Source organism: Siphateles boraxobius, unplaced genomic scaffold (genome assembly GCF_051911475.1).
Source record: "Siphateles boraxobius isolate OS27281-9 unplaced genomic scaffold, OSU_SipBor_1 130, whole genome shotgun sequence".
In the NCBI taxonomy this organism is placed as follows: Eukaryota; Metazoa; Chordata; class Actinopteri; order Cypriniformes; family Leuciscidae; genus Siphateles; species Siphateles boraxobius.
Genome location: NW_027508734.1, coordinates 30206123 through 30224839, shown reverse-complemented (window position 1 = coordinate 30224839; position 18717 = coordinate 30206123). Strand labels below are relative to the sequence as shown.

The window sequence follows — 18717 nt, the reverse complement described above, 5'->3', positions numbered from 1 at the left end:
TAAGCATGGCACCAGTCCAGCTCATCAAACGCATAAACCATTAAACCAGCCTGTCAAGGGGGCCCTTCGTCTCTGAACACTGTGACAAGTGTAATTTGGGGGATTTTCAGTCAAGCATCATGCCAAGGCAAATATCGACACTAATAAAATAATTAGAATGTGAAGCGGGCACTCTAATAGAGAAGCTCAACACTGTCAAACCGTGGCCAGAAAAGGGATCTGCCTTTCCTTTGTTGTGGGAAGAAAAAGGAAAATGTGCAAAGCAAGGACAGCAGGTGGGAGTGGTGAAGTAAGGTGAGATAAGAGCATCATTGTATGGAGGGAAGGAAAGAGTGAGAACAAAATGTTCATTAAATAAATAATTAACTAATTAAAATAAAAAACAGGAAATTACGTAACGGTTCCCATGGACCTATTAAAGCATTTACCTTTCCAAGCTCAAATGAGTGGTAAACTGACTTGGACCCAAATTTAACCAGCCGTAGCTTGTAATTACCTTGTCAAAAGAGAAAACTGACACGGTCTTCTCACAGTGCATAACTGCTTAAAGGTTAAATTATGGTTTCATTGCAGCAGTTTGGCTGAAAGGACTTCGGTCAAGTACTCAAAACCCCCAGTTAAAACAAATGAGGTCTGTGTGTAGAGTTTCACACACGTACAGTGCGTGAGTGGCTTTGAATTGACATCAAGCAGAGCGAACAGGAGCACAACTCTGATAAAGAGCATCAAACAGCAGCGACATGATACACATCTCGACCGGCCTTTTCTTCTATAGCACACACCTGAGCATATCAGGAAATCAGTTTGTTTCGACGCAAAGCATGATTTTAGCAGGACACAGCAGTAGTGAGAGGAGGCGGCAACAAGTGAAAGAAAAATCCAGAAAAGCAGAGTATTGGTTTGTTGACTTGCATTTTTCTTACCGTTGAACCCTTTGGCATAGCCGTCTCATCAACGAGCAAGTACACAATGTTCAGAGCAACCAGGAGAACAGAAATCGCCTGTAAGCAGCAAGCATAAGCATTATAAACAGCAGAAGGAAACAAAACTATCTCATAAAATAAACTGCATCAAGTCATATGCTTTGTGGTTCAACCCTGCAAAGTCTAAAATGCATACCGTTCCAGCAAGAAGGATCAGCATCACTATGGGGTAAAGGAGGTTCTTTTCCCACGCTGAGGCCTTCTTTCTCCTTTCTAGGACCGAGGGATGAGAGAAACGATTTTAGTGCACATATCTCTGACTATTAACCTAGGTTCATGTTAATCTATAAATATATACTACCTTTCTTAGTTAATTCATATTTGTTCAAAATACATTCATAATACTAATTTATTAATATTACATTAAACTAAATGTATAAATAAAATAACTTTAAAAATGTTAAAATGCAGTAGTCGTCTATGTATAAATTAACATTAATCTAAAAGATTAATAAACGCTGTAAAAGTATTGTTCATGGTTAGATCATGATACCAAGGGCATTAACTAATTAAACTTATTGTCAAGTGTCACACATAAAAGGCTACATTTACAATGTCAGTTTTTTGAATTGACAACTTACAGGTGCGTGTCTCGAAATGTCCTGTTCACACAGCAACTTGCAGTAGCGTCTTGAAAACTGTCTGTATGAACGTGTAACGGGGGTCAAGCCCGTATTCTCTTACATGGTAATATTGAAAAAAGATGGCGTCGTCCATTAAACTGAAAAGTCTTATCACTTTTGACACAACAAGAGTTTAATCGGTTCATCCATCAAATCTTTATTAACCGACAGCAGCTTTTATATCTGGGTGTAGAGAGGAGCATTTGAGTTGCGTGTAGAACACAAAACTGAAGGGAGTAGCTCCGGTGGAGAAACAGTGACTGGATCTAAGCCTTTAGATGACACACAGCTCATATCTCTGTGATATGACCGAAAAGACTCAAGAAAACTCACGGTAGACATGCATTTGCGCAGCACAGAGCGACTCTCTCGCACAGTATGACGCGACAGACAACTAGTTGTCCAGAATGCTTCAATTCGCGCAGCGCTGGTTTTCCCGAGAATGCGGGTGGGAGGCCTGAAAATTTACGTGTGAGAGTTCGGTTATAGAATGCGGTTGTCACTCCCGTAACAGTTCTGTGTGTGAACGTAACCGTATTAAGGAGTCAAATACAGGACTGAGAACCGTATTCTGTTGCTGTGTGAATGTGGCCATATACTACTGTTCGAAGGTTTGGGATTTTTTTTTTATAAAAGGATGCATTTATCAAAAGTGACAGTTAAGACAATTAAAATACTTATCGTATATTGGCCAATTCCTTAGTGTGTAGAGATAACAGCTACCAGTTATTTCTGGGTTTACTGAATTATGGCTACATATAAGCATGCCTATAGTTCAGAGGTTTCGATATAGTTTAGAACAGTGATGGAAAAACTCAAACATTAAGGCTTCTCCTGCTCCACTCATGAAGTGAGTCTAGATTAGAACATCTTCTCTCTATCTCGGTGTCTGTCACTCCCGTGCCGCTCTGTCCTCTACTCTCTCCTTCTCAACATCTCCCGCTCTGAATCTGCTCCGGCTCTGAGGTTGGCTGGGTTCCCTGCATATGCACCATGCTGCCTCTAAATTAATGACCGCACTTGGAGAGACAGCCACAATAAAGTTTGCATCACGCTCCAATATCCTAAGTGCCTTTGTGGCCTCCTCTCCTTCCAACTGCTTGTCTCTCTGGAATCATTTATAATACCCCAAAACACAAGCTGACGTCGAAAATGATACAGCTATACCCCATCTGGCCCCACTCCAAATGACTGTTCACATTCAAATATGCACACACTTTGCAATTCAACATTATTATGAGTGGATACTGCAGCCTACACATATTTTAAACTGACAGTTCATAATCATGGTTCAATTTAGTTTAATATCACGTTGTTAAAAACATCTCTCACCGAGTTTGTTCCTCTGATTGCGAATGTTGTCCAGCTCTTTATAGAGATGGTGCTGAGAGTTTCCAAGGAAATAAGAGTTTGACATCATACCTGAGTGACAGAAGACAGAAAGAGCGGAACAAAAGAAAGATACTTTCATTCTGTTTACCTTGGCTTATTAATAGCTTCTGTAAAAAAAGATCAAAGGAAACATTAGTGATGTGAACATAAATCAGTGGTTTGAACGTTATCTTTTCCCTCACTCAAGTACATAATTAATACATCACACCATTTGTCAGAAAGTCTGTCAAGAAAGAACAGCTTTCATGGAGTGGAGATTCAATATCTACAATTCAATATCTGGACGCCCAAGAAGTGAGACTGAGCGAAATACCCTGCAGGAGGTTTGTCACCACAGTTCAGCATTATTTCTATAATGTTCTATTCTGCTTCGCTAATTCTGCCACTTTCAACATCTGCAACATTTGAGAAAATCTCATGAGCACCACACAACAGCAATCTCAAATGTGGTTAACAGTGCTGGAAAACAATGCTTTGAAAAGTTAATTATTGCCTTAAAAAAGTGAGTAATTACATTAAATCATTATATTTCACGGAAAGGAACATGTTTGATACTTTTAGGTCAATTTTTTTATAGGTCATAACTTCTGGAGAGAAATAGCACAGACACTGGTCAAAGAATCTAGTGCACATGTGTCAAACCGCCTATGCATCTGGCTGGACTCAAATGCAGTATTCGCATAAGAACTGAGGTATACTTTGGGTTTAGGCCAGACGTGTGCATGCTGCAACTGGTTCTGACGGAAGAGGGGACTGAGGTTTCTTCAAAACACTGACTGTGTGTGTGTGTGTGTGTGTGTGTGTGTGTGTGTGTGTGTGTGTGTGTGTGTGTGTGTGTGTGTGTGTGTGTGTGTGTGTGTGTGTGTGTGTGTGTGTGTGTGTGTGTGTGTGTGTGTGTGTGTGTCAGGAGGTGAGAGTGAGAGGGCAAAACCAGAGAGGGGTTCTCCAGGAAAACCACAGACTTCTGTCTCATTTAGCTCTCATTTATCCGTTTCATTCTGGTGTTTTTTTTTTTATTTGTTTTTTTCCCTGTTTCAGTGGTTCGTTTGCTCCTCAAAGCAAAGGATTGGTTTGCACAGCCTTGGGGGACACACACTGGCAGATCAGCAGCAATTAGTTCAGTGTTACACCGTTACTGGCGTGCAATAAAAACACAATCTTTCATCTTTTCACCGACATGGGGCTGAGAAGTCAATCACTTTGATCAAAACGTGATTATTATTATGATGATTGTACCACGCCCTGTCTGGTAGAGGTTCAGGTTCATAAAGAAATCTATTAAAAGAAAAAAAAACACAACAGGTGGGTTCCTGATCGTGTACTTGTCCATACCAGTGATTTTTAGGGAAAATCTGTACCCTCCAACCAAAACTGTGAGAACATTGAAATAGGAAGTGTCACTATTAGCTGATCAGGACTGGATTGTTCTGCCAAACATGGCTCACAGTTGCCTTAAAGGGCTAACATGAGGTGAGCAAAAACTGAGATAACGAACAACAGAGTCTTTTTTGTCAAATGTGTTTTATGGAATAATAATTCCAATAGTTCGTTAAAATCAGCATTAGTCAATCATTTCCAAAAAGAAGATTAGGAAACACTTGACTAAATTCTTGCTTATAGCCCTTCAATTAAGGTGATAAAGGTGCTGGTCAGCAGCAACTCAGTAGAGGGATGCTGGCAGAAGGAAAGGAGATGATGTCATTGTTTTCTAAAGAAACTTCAGCCGGTTCTGCATTACGTCAGTGGTAATTATGCAAAGCAGAGAGCCATCCGGTACCGAGGAGAGTTTATGCAAGGTCACCCTGCCACTGCGCATCTGGGCAACAGAGAAAAGCATAGCAAGAGCCAAGACAGAGGACAAACAAATGCCTGCAATTTCATGAAAGGCTAATATGAAAGCATACACTCAGACAAATGCACCTAAACACACAGCCACAAGATCCCCTCACATTGCGTAAACAAGTGCACTAATGCATACATAGAATGACATTCACACATAGCAATACACACACACACACATATACACACACACACACACACACACACACAACTACATGAATGCATTCAAAATAATACTTCAAAATACAACACATAGACACCAAATGCAGTGATCTGGATTAATGGCCTCAATTTAAGGACCGTAAAGTTGACATCAGATGCAGATTACTGGATCAATGGGATAATTAACACGCTTATCAATTAGCCCATATCAAAGACCTGCAAGAGAACGTGTGCAGGCATGTAGTATCTAAATGAAGTTACAGTCAGTTGGGTAATTCTTATTAGATAGAACACAGATAAGAGAGTAAAGCAAAGTAGACAGTTTCCTCTTGAACTCTCTTCCCCTCAACCTCACCTCAGGTTTTTATTTTCTGGTGCAAAAGAAGAAAAGAACAAAAATTCCTTAAATTCCTGATAAGGTAAATTCGTTCTCTCTGTAACGCCCGAGCGAGATCTTCCTATAACGCAGAGTTCTTATGCTTTGCCAAAATTGCATTCCGCATCCCTAGTGGCCTTTTGTCACCCAATCATAGTGACTGCCACTGCGGTTCACATCAAACAACCACCACAAAAAAAGCGAATATCGTTAAGACCGATTACAATTATTTTATCAGGTGTTCAAAGCAAATCTGCCTTTGGTGCTAACAATACAGAACCAAACAACCAAATGAGAGGCTATTGAAATTCATCCATGGGATTTGTCCAACTGGGTACTATCAGTTAAGATGATCTACCTTACCTCCGTGAATTCAATAGAAAAAGCACATGTTCTATGTTGACTGGCATCTGTACACTCTGTTGCGTGCTTGAGTTGAAGCTAAAGTCTAGTTTGGCTTTAAGCCTAAACACTTCCTGCATTGTGTGGATGTTTGTGTAGGGCAGCAGTCGGGAACCTACGGTTCGCGAGGCACACCTGGCTCTTTGACAAAAATCATGTGGCTCGCCAGGTATGGCACTCTTTACCAATAAATGATCGATAAAAAACTAGACGCATCAATAGAGATCAGCTTTCTGCAGAAAAAGCAGCCAATTACAATTCCTTTATTGTATATCCTGAAGTTAATGAAAGTTTAAATTCAAGTTGTACCAGCCAAAGTGTGTTTTCAGTGCTGTTTGTGAGTGTCATGACAGCAATGACCTAGAGTTCCGGCACTCAGATTTAAGCAGCTACGTAGCTTGTTTGTAGTAGTTTAAACTTTAAATCCTACTTTTATGATGTTTCAATAGTTACTTAATTGATTTAAACAAGATCACTGGAGTCCCTGGTTTTGACTCCGATTAATGTGGCTGCTCCACCAAGTCCTGTTTACTAGTGGTTCTAATCAACAATAAGTAGCAGTACATACAGTGCTACATCACAGTGCAACAGCCTCTACATTCATTTAAGTAAATAGATAAATAAACGATACGCTTTGGCTGGAAATTTCTTGATTGTACTTTAATTCTTAAAAACTGGTTTAATGAAACTTACATGAGTCTAATTACTGGGGGGGTATAATATATATATACAAAATATACGGAAAAAGTTGTTGTAATAAACATCATGTACACACAAAATGAATCAGAGTGCATGGGTATGATTTCTCACATGAATAGGAGGGTGTTAAAGGAAGTGGAAGGTTAAACGGCCAGGGACATCATTCTATTAGAACAGAAGCAGGTCAATGAAGGGAGATAGCAATATATTTAATTTAATTTAATCCTTTCTTTTGAACAAAAATTGAAGTGCATCATGTTTAAAGGGGTGGTAAAATGCCCTTCTCACAAGATGTATAAATAAATCTTTATATAAATTTATATAAATTTATATAAAAAAATAAAATAAATTTATGTATAGATAAATCTATGATGTCCCCAGAGTGTGTGTGTGAAGTTTTAGCACAAATTACCCCACAGATATTTTTATATAGCATGTTAAAGTTGTCACTTTTTGAGGGTTAGCAAAAACGCACCGTTTTGTGCCTGGCCCTTTAAATGCAAATGAGCTGCCTCAGAGGGTGGGGTTTCAAGAGCTCTTGTGTGTTAGCAGCTGTGATTACCTCACGCAGACAAACTAAAATGACAGAAACTGTTCGGCCTTTAATGTTAAAACAGAGTCAGACAAAGATGGAGAGACTCAAGAAGAAGTGACAATATGTAGATTGCAACAGGACGTCTCTGAATGGTTAGTTGATGAATTTATGTTGCTGATGTGGAGTTAACTATCTTCAATTAGGATATTCTGTCATGATAATCTATTAATCGCTCATATAGGAACTCTTGTGAGATGCACACAGAGTGACTTTCTATTGCATGTGAAAAGAAGGATGCTAAAGTTTGAGCTGACTCACAAATGAACTCTTATACAACAACTTTTCCTCTTCTCAACATGGACTACTTGTCCCGGGGGCGGGGTTTATGTACATTTTAGGGTTACTGATGTCACTAACCCGGGAGGAATGTCATGTAGTCCCTACCAGCCGTTTGTTGTAGTCCTTTTCTTTAAAAGCAAATATCTCCCTATGCTTTGAACTTTGAGCATTGTAACTTTGCAGATGTTGATTATGCTCAAACAGCAACATTTCACACTAGCCAAAGTTAGAAAAGTGAAATCGTGTTTTACCACCCCTTTAAGGATTAATATGTCAGATCTGTCATCTGGGTGGCATGGTGATGTGTGATAGTGGCTCAATCTCAACTGGACAGTAGCTGGTCGACCAGGCTGAACCATGAAACATGACCATTGTTTTTTTAGCAATGCATTTATCCCCAAGATTATATAATGCATTTGCCCCTTCATAAAAAATAAATATATAAAAATAACACGCTCACCATCGAGTCTACGCTCCAGGGCCTCTTCCTGCAGCTGTATACAATAAATCTGTTCATCCAGATCCTCTAAAATCTACACGGAGAAAGAGAGGGAGTGTGTGGGGGACAATGCTAGAGCGGATCTTCACACACACACACACACACACACACACACACACACACACACACACACACACACACACACACACACACACACACACACACACACACACACACACACACACACACACACACACACACACACACACACACACACACACACACACACACACACACACACACACACACAGAGTGTAATTGTACTTACTGTGGGTTTGACTAGTAACTGGCCCATCACTGTGAACATACGTGACATTCCCACTGGAGTACACACTGATGAGATGAGACAAGAAGCTGCTTAAAACCACACACATGCTCATTTATGCTTTTCTAAGGCAAGAGTATGAATGCAACCTTTGAACTAAAGAGTTCAAGTTTATGTAACTACTTTTACAGTGGGTTACAGTGAGTGAAACAAGTGAAAAGGGCATTTTGAGTGACAGCAGGGGTGGGCGATATAACTAAAAATATATTTTCTTGATCATTTTCAGCCTTGTATGCCATGTTGACACAAAAAACACCATAATTTGAAATCATTTCAATGAGAGGAACCATTTTAACCAAACAGACACCTCAGCCAAGAAGATTCAACCTGCTCAAAGTATTAAAACAGTAAAATTCTAGTTAGGTTTTCCACACTGTTTTTCACTGTTTATAAAACATTTACCTACATACTTACTAAAACATTTTAAATGCCACATGAATGGCTTAAAATCAATCGCCTCGTTCACAGTGTTGCTTAAATTTTATATCGCCAGCAAAATCATGAACATATCATAAATATTCAAAATATCTCCCTGGTTAAACTCAAAACGTTCAAATTTAAAACTTTAGAAGAAAAGTGCAATATTCAATCTACAAACACTGACTTGTCACTGTTCAGACAGTGCTTCATTTTCCTTACAATGTCTATACACTGCGCTGCACTGGAAGTTCCGGTGGTCAATAAAGGCTAAATGCGGAAGCGAAGGTTTCCTGTGAACTTACTAAGCAGCAATAGGCCACCCATCAGAGAGATGCAGGAGTAGAGGTACGGCAGATAAAACTCCCATAAATCTAGAATGAGAGAATGAGACAGGCACAGTAAACCACAGATCAATACATATCTGATTACATCACATGCATGCATCCACAGCAGCAGGAGGAGGGATAAAAGAGATACCGTAGAGCGATTCCATACTGGCCGCATCATTGTCGATGAGAGCGGACGCCACCCATACAATGCCCAGGATGAGGAGACCCAGCAGAAAAAGCATGACAAATGTCTCCAGCACTCGAGCCTTTATGCCCTGAAACCAACAAACACCCTTTTTAATGATTTCAAGTTTACTTATGGCTGTAGCCAAGAGTGATTCAAACACACACACACACACACACACACACACACACACACACACACACACACACACACACACACACACACACACACACACACACACACACACACACACACACACACACACACACACACACACACACACACACACACACACACACACACACACACACAGGTGTAAATGAGGCTCTAATTGGAAATTTGGCAGCACCGGGACTTCCCTATAACACTGCCTCAATGTCAAGCCCCCTTCCAAACACAAACACACACACAACAATAGGTCACAAACAGATACAAAGAAACTAATGACCTTCCTCCCTCTCATTCACTGACATGCACACTTATATGAACTGTTATTAACATGTCCGGTCCGAGTTTGCGGCTAAAATGAAAAAGGTGACTACTACTGTCTGAGATTAACTCCAGAGGCTCATCTGGAAACTATTAGGAGATTTTTCTGGGTTAGTAATTTCCTGATGTGTGGCATTTAACTCCTATACTGATTTGCTTTGTTTCCACAGAACCTAGATATTGATGATGTTATAGCACGATTGTAAACTGCAAGATTGTGACAAGTCCGATCTTTCACTATGCAGAAAACACGCACATAAACTAGTGCAACAGTTTGGGGTCAGTAAGACTTTTTAAAAACAAATTGGTAACACCTTACGATAAGGTTCCATTTGTTAACATTAATTAATTCCATCAGTTAACATTAACTAACAATATTAAATACGTCTAAAGCATTTATTCATCTTATTTTATGTTAATTTCAACATTTACTAATAAATTATTAAAATCAAAAGTTGCATCTGTTAATATGGACCTGAGCTAACATGAACGAACAATGAACAGTTGTATTTTTATTGACTAATAAATAATGTAATACATGTATTGTTTATTGTTAGTTAATATTAGTTAAAGCATTTAACTATTGCAACCTTATTGTCAAGCAAACTTTTATTATAACTTTTGCGACTTTTAATCAATGTAAAGAATTTGTATTTTTCTATAAAAAAAATGTTGTTCTCTTGAACTTTGTTTTCAAAGAATCCTAAAAAGTATCACAGTTAAAAAAAGAAAGAAAAAAGTGCTACACGATTAATCATATTTTAATAATGATAATTTCTGCTTCTCTCAATTAATTAAAAATATTCATTGCAATATTTGCCCCACTGATTATTTGTCCTTAAAATGTTTTTATTTTTACTTATTTATTATTTGCATTGGTAATAAGCCTCCACTATCTTTCCTGCTTGAGGTTGTCAGATTTCAAGAGAATAAATCCCCTAAATGGGTCTTTTCTGCCCAGTGTTTTACTTTCATCTTCCCAATCTGGCAACACATCTGTGCATATCTCTGCGCAGCAAAAAAGCAATGATGATCTGACAACACTGACAAACATGCATGTTGGAGTTAAGCGATGTTGATTGTGAAATTCTGTTCCAATGAAAGTGTCATACAGCCAGTTTGTTTCTCTTCATGAGGTAGCGTGCAATTTGCTGCTCCTAAATCTGCGAGCGAACAGTCTCTGTGACGATCTGTAATAAATTCAAACATGATTCTTGACCATATTGTTTTGCGATCATGGTTGGAGAATAAATGGGGTACGTGCGACCTCTGTGCTACAATACAAAGTAAAAATGTACATCATTTGGAATTATTGAAATGTTAGGAACATAATGTATTGAAACCTCCATTATTTTTGTATTGATTTCCCGTGTGATGAAGCCATCATACTTGCTTAAATGAAGTCTGTGTGTGTGTGTGTGTGTGTGTAATATATACAATAATGTATATATATATATACATACCAAATGAGAATAATTGTGATTAATAAATCAATTATAATTTGAACAAAATAATCATGATTATCAGTTTAACCATTATCATGCAACTCTACAAGCAAGTATGTGCAACACTAATAAGCAGTAATTTAATCCAGCAATTACACATCTGACTGAAACCATTAGGATTATTTCCCTTCACCTTAAACCCAACTGGCCCTTCTATACTCTTACAAGTGTCTACATTCCTTGCATCCTTAATACAAGCCTGTCTCAGTCTCTGTCCTTAAGGCACTTTATGTATGTGCAGTAGTTAACAGCTTTTCTTGATATTAAGAGAATCTAGAGCACCTCCAAGTGACTTCCTGATGAACAACATCTGCCACATATCAGTCTCCCCAAATGGATTTTGAACCTTTTATATTTGAACTGTGAATGAATGAGTTACAAAAAAAATCAGTGTCAATAAATAACTGAAAATCTGCACACACACAAAAAGAGATTATATGCATTTGGTGATGTGATGTCACATGGCTATTTTTCTAAAGTTACTTGTATTTCGAACAAGAAAACAAATATAGGCAAGAAAAGAGTTTTAAAAGTGAAGCTCTACCATTCTGGTATCTAAGAAGGAGAGAGAGACACGTGGCAGAGAAGCCAGAGAAGGGTTGAACTCTTCTACTTTTGCCCATCTAAATGTGAGCACTGCTTAATATAGTAACTCTAAAATATTCAGCATCTAGTCCTTACACACACACAATCTCACTCTTTCACATACACACACACTGCAGTATACTCTATTCGGACCGCTGCTAATACCAGGTTGACTTCCAAGTGTGTGTGTGTGTGTCCAAGAGAGAGAGAGAGAGAGAGACAAGGAGAGAGATATAAAAGCGAATGTTTGCATTTATGCATGTTTTGTTGGTCTGAGTCACCTAAGAGTGCTCTCCCTGACCTTACACACCCTCATTCAGCTTCAGGGTCACAAACTGTTCTCTCTCTTTCATGCCCAAAATGACTGTCTGTGTAACAAGCATAAATGGAAAACTTATTTTTCTAGAAAGAAAGCAAGAAAGAAAGAAAGAAAGAAAGAAAGAAAGAAAGCAAGAAAGAAAGCAAGAAAGAAAGAAAGCAAGAAAGAAAGCAAGAAAGAAAGAAAGCAAGAAAGAAAGAAAGAAAGCAAGAAAAAAAGAAAGAAAGAAAGAAAGAAAGAAAGCAAGAAAGAAAGCAAGAAAGAAAGAAAGCAAGAAAGAAAGCAAGAAAGAAAGAAAGAAAGCAAGAAAGAAAGCAAGAAAGCAAGAAAGCAAGAAAGAAAGCAAGAAAAAAAGAAAGAAAGAAAGAAAGAAAGAAAGAAAGAGAAAGAGAGAGAAAGAGAGAGAGAGAAAAAAGAAAGAAAGAAAGAAAGAAAGAGAGAGAAAGAGAGAGAAAGAGAGAGAGAAAGAAAAAAGAAAGAAAAAAGAAAGAAAGAGAGAGAGAGAGAGAGAGAGAGAGAGAGAGAGATCACAAAGAAAAAAGAGAAGAACCTCTACGAAGTTAGAGAAAATTGTTAAAACAGATCTGACCTTGCAGAACAGACAGAACAACAGGCACGTTCACAAACATGCAGTGTTTTCCCTGTCTACTACGATTTCCCCTCATGAACTACTAACTCTCTCATCAATAAAGGCTTAGCATGAACAGTAGTCATTACCTTCTCTTTAAGCCTGCTACACCGAGAGCAGTGTCAGAGACACAAAACAGAGCGCAGAGCACGCAAGGGGACATGAATCACTGTATATCAACACACACACAGGCCATTGATGTGCCATTCTGACTAATACATTAGAAGCCCGTCAAAATGACGAGAAAACAGGATATATGACTTGAGGAAGGCACTTCAGTACTTTTGAAGTTTGTGGGTGTGTTTCATTTTCTTTTTATCCCTCTTCCTACAGTGTCACCATCTTTTTCTTGTTAGCATGAGGTGTCTAACAAATAAGACCTTTGAGAACGGCTTCTGAACTAATCTGGGGTTTGTCAAGAACACAAACAGCAAGATGTTAAAAGCCAAAAAAATGTTTAAGAGTGATAAAAATCAGAAATGAATAGAAAAGGAAGCAGGCAATCATTTTTCAGTGTGTTGTTCAAACACACTAAAATATACGTTGAGGCATCTAGTGTAATAGAGCCAAACTATTGCACAAACAGTGCTGATGGTAGTTGAACAGTCAACACACATTCATTTGCATTCAAGTAAACCTCACAAGAAATACATACAAACATTCACGCTTTCTAAGGTTTGACAATGGAGGATATTATCCAATCCAGTGTTGCGCCTTTTACCGTCAAAATAGAGAAACTCATATGTTGTCATAGAAACGGGTATAGAATGGGGCGCAGGCAGAGTAAATACACAGTGTCATGGCCTTAGCAAGCAAAGCCTGGGAGCGAGAATCACATCTCAAAAATAAATATCAGTTCTATTGTGGACAGACTACAAAGGAAGAGACTGACACACACACACACACACACACACACACACACACACACACACACACACACACACACACACACACACGATCATTGTGTTAAAGATTCATGTGTGAATGCTAAGGAGTCAGTTAAGTTAGAGTCCTTTTGCATAGTGATAATAACCAATACATTTTACTAGCCCTATCACCAGGTGCATCGTAATGAGTTAGGAGGCCATAAGTACCTCCTCATAGGTTTTTTTAATGTGATACTGACTGAGGCATCCGGTTCATGCTTACTGAAATCATAATCCTGCCATCTGTTGTACATGATCAGAACTGCAGGCCTAGGCTATGCATCTTTCCATCCAAAGCACCCTTATAATGCCTGCTACAGTCTGTAGATTTTCAACAATCCTACAAAATCATTACAAATTACAATATACAACATAGATCTAATAAAATTGGGTACTAAATGCATGTAGACTGTACGATGATGACACCCATTGAATCGTAACCTACAACGCAAGTTAGTATAGAAGAATAAAATGTCATCGGCATGTGCTGGTTGTAAACAAATAGAGCAAGATTAATCACACTTTGGCAATTGTGGTAGCTGTGGTATATGCACTGGGAAAAAAAGGGGAGGGATCAAATGAGAACTTGGATATGTTCATGGCGAAGGAAAAGAGGTGAAAAGAGTAGTTTTAAGTTTTAGTACCATGTCACGTTGATCAATATGCCATTTCATGCTGCATTTTTATTGGCTAGTCAGTGGACGCAAGTTGTAGCAGCAAACACACTGGGCCTCATTTACCAAATGAACGTACAACAAAAAACTGGCTGTACGGTCATTTCCACACAAAACATGACAAAACATCCGCTCCGTGAGCGGAGACTAGGATCAAATCTCACGTCAGGTCTCGTGTACGCAGGTTTTTGAGTTAGTGTGAACTTGCATAGTAAATCTGGAGGAGAAATGTTATGAGAGCATTTTGATCATTTTGACTGACAACTGAAGCTCATTAGTTGATCATTAACCGTTAAGATTAGATTAAATTAGATTCCATGGGTGTCTGTGACCCATTTAAAATTCCACAAATGGGGATTAGCTTTACATGCACAAATAGCAGCATAAACAACAGAACATGAGGATTCGCCATTCATCATCAAACTAAAATGCAGTCAACAAAACATAAAAGTTACACTGCTTAGTTTAAATGGCCTGCTGTAAAATCAGTCTGCCCAATGACCAACCAAACACATTTTTGTGCATGTGAAGGATGCGGTTTTACGTGGATTCTAGATTACAAAGCCCTGTTTAGCTACATGATGCATAACAGTTTAGCAACCAAATGTTACATGGCAAATATGGAAACATTTGGATAAACATTGGGACAGTCCAAAATCGTACATTGTGTACTGGGTGCATAAAGCTTTTGACAAATATTTTATATACACAAGGTTTAAATAATTACGTTTTTAATGTTTTTGAAAGAAGTCTGTTATGCTCAAAAAGAAAATACTCAGCAATGGTGTTGACTTATGAATTTGACCTCACATACACATATAAACAACATTAAAAACTTGATTTTCACCACAAGTTATAACAGTAGAGCGGTTATTTTAAATTGTAATATTTTACAATATTACTGTTTTAACTATTTTTGATCAAATAAATGCAGCATTTGTGAGCAGAAGAAATTTCTTCAAAAAGCATTTAAAAAAAATCTTAATCATTTTAAACTTTTGACTAGCAGTCAGGAAGTGGATACAGAAAGAAAAAAAGTCCAGTCACACACACACTTTTCATCTCTACAGATATTGTTGGTTTTGTTTATTACATTTGATGAAGTACTAATACAAACACTGGCTCATAAAACACATCAGCTACAGCTCACACAAGCTTTTAACAAACTACCCAGTTTCATTTCCTCCAGTTACTGAATGACACTTGCCATATATACGTCCCCGTTTAACCATCTAACATGGAGACTGGCACAAGCAGGCCATTTGACTTTATACTTAAAAAGAAAACATGAAATCTTGATTTTATGGGCTTCTGCAGTTGACGACTTAACCCTTCCCTGTATCAGCAGGGGGCTTTCATACAAGCGGCAGTTTCTGATCATTTCCTCTCTTTTTGCTACACGTGCGCACATACATACTCTTCACTGGTCATTCCAAGACGTGTAGGCCAACATAAAGCAGTGCTTCCCTTTCTCCTGTGTTTCTGGTTGATCAATGGCCAGAAACAGTCATGGTGCAAACGAGACAAAATGAAGCAGTACGCCTTGCTCCCGTACAAATGAGTGCAGCCCTCATAAACTACAGTAGCAACTAATCTTTATGTAGCTTTGCCAGAAGGGACATAAACCAGGAGCGACTTCAAACTGTGATGAGAGTAAGACATAGGGCAACGTGATGCATTCCCTCCCACCCTTTCATTTTTATCTGCACGCTCTATTGTGACGGTGTGTGTTTGCTGGTTTACGGTCTCTATGAGCACCAGTGACAGCCCTTCTTTGAGTGACTAATAACATAAGGTTGAATGAGCTGGAGAAATAAGACCGCTCTGCTTTTGAACTTTTATCTTTTTAGGGTGGGGGAGTGGCTTAAATTAAAATGGTTACACATAAAACCGTGTGTGTGTGTGTTTGGGTAAGCGAGGGTGAGTAAGTGCACAAACTTGGGTGTGCTGGGAGTATTGGTTTGTACAAATGTGTAAAAATATCTTTAGTATCTTATGTGTCCTTGGTCATTGTATATAAACACAAAGCCTCAAGATTGGAGAACACACACAAACACACATTACCACATACCTTTTTTGAACCAGCAAAGCCCTCGGACTCCAGGAAGAAATAGGCAAAAGGCATCAGCACAAAGAGACAGAGATTTGAGAAAAGGGACACCAGGTTCCACAGGCCTGAACAAAGAGAAATCTGTTCATTCAACTTTAAGTTCAGCTAACTAACCTGATCAATATAATTTTATATAATAACAGCATTTGGAAAACATCCCCTCATCCCTCGTTCAGTAAATATTATGTCTAATTTGATTGTGCTTTTAGTTAGTGCGGTTTATAACTTTTTGCCATGTTTAAATCCATCCCACAGGTTTCCCCTCCAAAATCAATGAAGAAAATGAAAAAAAGTTCAAGTTTCAAAGTTCCAAAAGCCCCAAATGTTCTCATCATGTAAAACAACTCAAAAACTGCACAGAGAATAACAGACATAGGACACCACCTTGTGGCCATGGCTGAAACTAAGGAGAAAAATACCTCAGCTGTAATAAAATTACTATAAATGGGAGAAGTATGGACTCAGAGAATGATCAACAAAAAAAAGGATATACTGTAAAATCTGTAAAATTCTATGTAACACACAATAAACTTTAATCGGATCAAAAAACGAAACACAAGGACACTAGGACAGGTACAATGGGCTGCATTTAAAGGAAAATAATTAGACCTTTAGCAGCACACAAGTAGCATTTCATTTCTACAACAGTCTGTAAAAGTCACATAATGCATGACAGACGAAAAGGAAACAAACTTACAGAGAAAAAAGGAGTGATACTGACCATGAATGAGTGATCCATTGAGCCATTGTATGTAGTAGTTTTTTGGAAGGGACAGCAGGATCTCATAACTGATTATAGAAAATGGTAAGAGGAGGACAGCCCCTCCAGACACTGCCAATGTGAATGTACACAGGTACATACTGAGAGAGAGAGAGAGAGAGAGAGAGAGAGAGAGAGAGAGAGAGAGAGAGAGAGAGAGAGAGAGAGAGAGAGAGAGAGAGAGAGAGAGAGAGAGAGAAGAAAAAAGTAAGTAAAAAGCATGCACATTTTATGCATTATTATGTTAATTAATTAACCATTTACATCAGTTTTAACTTCACATTTAAGATCATGGCATAATAATATGGTGATACATGATGAAAACAAGTGTTTACACCTCAAGGTACAGTGGAACGTCTAATAACAAAAATGTTAAACTAAAGTTTCACTGAAAATAATATAACTGGGTGCACCATAAAAAATGGCACTTGTTATTATTATCATACTCACGATATTCTGTTGACAATGGCATCTTCATCTTCCTGGTCATCTGAGAGGCATAACCACAGATGCAAGTCATTGGTTTTGCTGTTTTTATTTTTTGATAAAGGTTATGTTCCTCTAGTTCTTTAAACCTATGATGCTCTGACAATCTTTAACCATGAAAAAATGTCAGCCAGCTGTTTTACAATCTAGTGCAAAGTTCTTTACTGTGAACTTGCGACACAAATAGCTCTAGCTACAGAGGACACAGAGGCATGACAGATGGTTTAATATGTCTAAAGCATGATCTCTCTTCGTTTAACTGAAAGTTACATGAAAACTGGTTAATCATAAATCACAAACATGTGAATAAACCTTCACAATTAATCGGCCAGATGGAGGCAACAAAAGAAGAAAGAAAAGGGTAGGAGAGAGATAGACAAAAAGCATAGAACAGGATCACTAAATAGAGTGGTGCAGGTATGAAGTCAGAAACCGGAAGTCTAATTTGTCGCTGTTCCCTCGAAACAATTAGTCTTCCAGGTTCTAACATCATACCTGCACCACTCTATATTCAGACTCCTTGAAAACCCTTGACATGACATAATGCCAGCGACATTTGGCATTCCAATCATGCTTCACAACAGCATCTGAGGCTCATCTGTTCATTTATTAAGACACAATGCTTGAGAACAGCCTAGTTTTTGCTGTGATTGACACTCTCTACAAGGGTAAGCTGACGTTACTTATGCTACTTTTAAACGGGAGGACGTGACCTTCTCAAGAACTCAACTGTTTGTGTCAGGATTGAAAGGTTGGAGGTGGCGGTTATGGAGTTGGACGATACTCAAGGGAATGTGCGTACATTAAAACATAACTGTAAGGCGTTGCATTATGGAGTTATAGAAGGTGTAAACCCCTTAAAAGCGAGCAAGCAAGCAATCAAATTGTTATTTTGTCATCGAGGAATTTGATCTAAATCTGAAGAACTCACAGGTAGGTTTGGATACCGAACCGAGAACTTTTAAAGGCACCGAATTACATCGGTTCTACCGAATAATAATACTATTATTATTATTATTGAATCCTAATTAATAATTAAATTATTATCAATAATGTATTTAAGGAATAATCACACTTTTTCTTCTATGTTGTAATTTGAACAGTATAAAGCTCAGTTGTGCCGTATGT

At 38.3% G+C, this 18717-nt stretch overlaps 1 protein-coding gene across 4 annotated transcripts in view; it reads right to left on the bottom strand.

Moving 5' to 3' along the window:
• Window positions 1-18717, bottom strand: part of lmbr1 (limb development membrane protein 1) — a 37364-nt gene that overhangs the window by 13917 nt on the left and 4730 nt on the right. For 3 of the 4 annotated variants that reach the window (XM_077229110.1, XM_077229114.1, XM_077229112.1), the window contains exons 3-12: window positions 17554-17593; window positions 17065-17204; window positions 16305-16408; window positions 9072-9198; window positions 8897-8965; window positions 8118-8182; window positions 7811-7883; window positions 2939-3028; window positions 1120-1196; window positions 924-1001 (exon numbers count right to left, since the gene is read on the bottom strand). In XM_077229110.1, coding sequence (XP_077085225.1) covers window positions 924-1001; window positions 1120-1196; window positions 2939-3028; window positions 7811-7883; window positions 8118-8182; window positions 8897-8965; window positions 9072-9198; window positions 16305-16408; window positions 17065-17204; window positions 17554-17593 — 863 coding nt within the window. The remainder of the gene's footprint in view (window positions 1-923; window positions 1002-1119; window positions 1197-2938; window positions 3029-7810; window positions 7884-8117; window positions 8183-8896; window positions 8966-9071; window positions 9199-16304; window positions 16409-17064; window positions 17205-17553; window positions 17594-18717) is intronic. The other variant, XM_077229113.1, reaches the window with a different exon arrangement.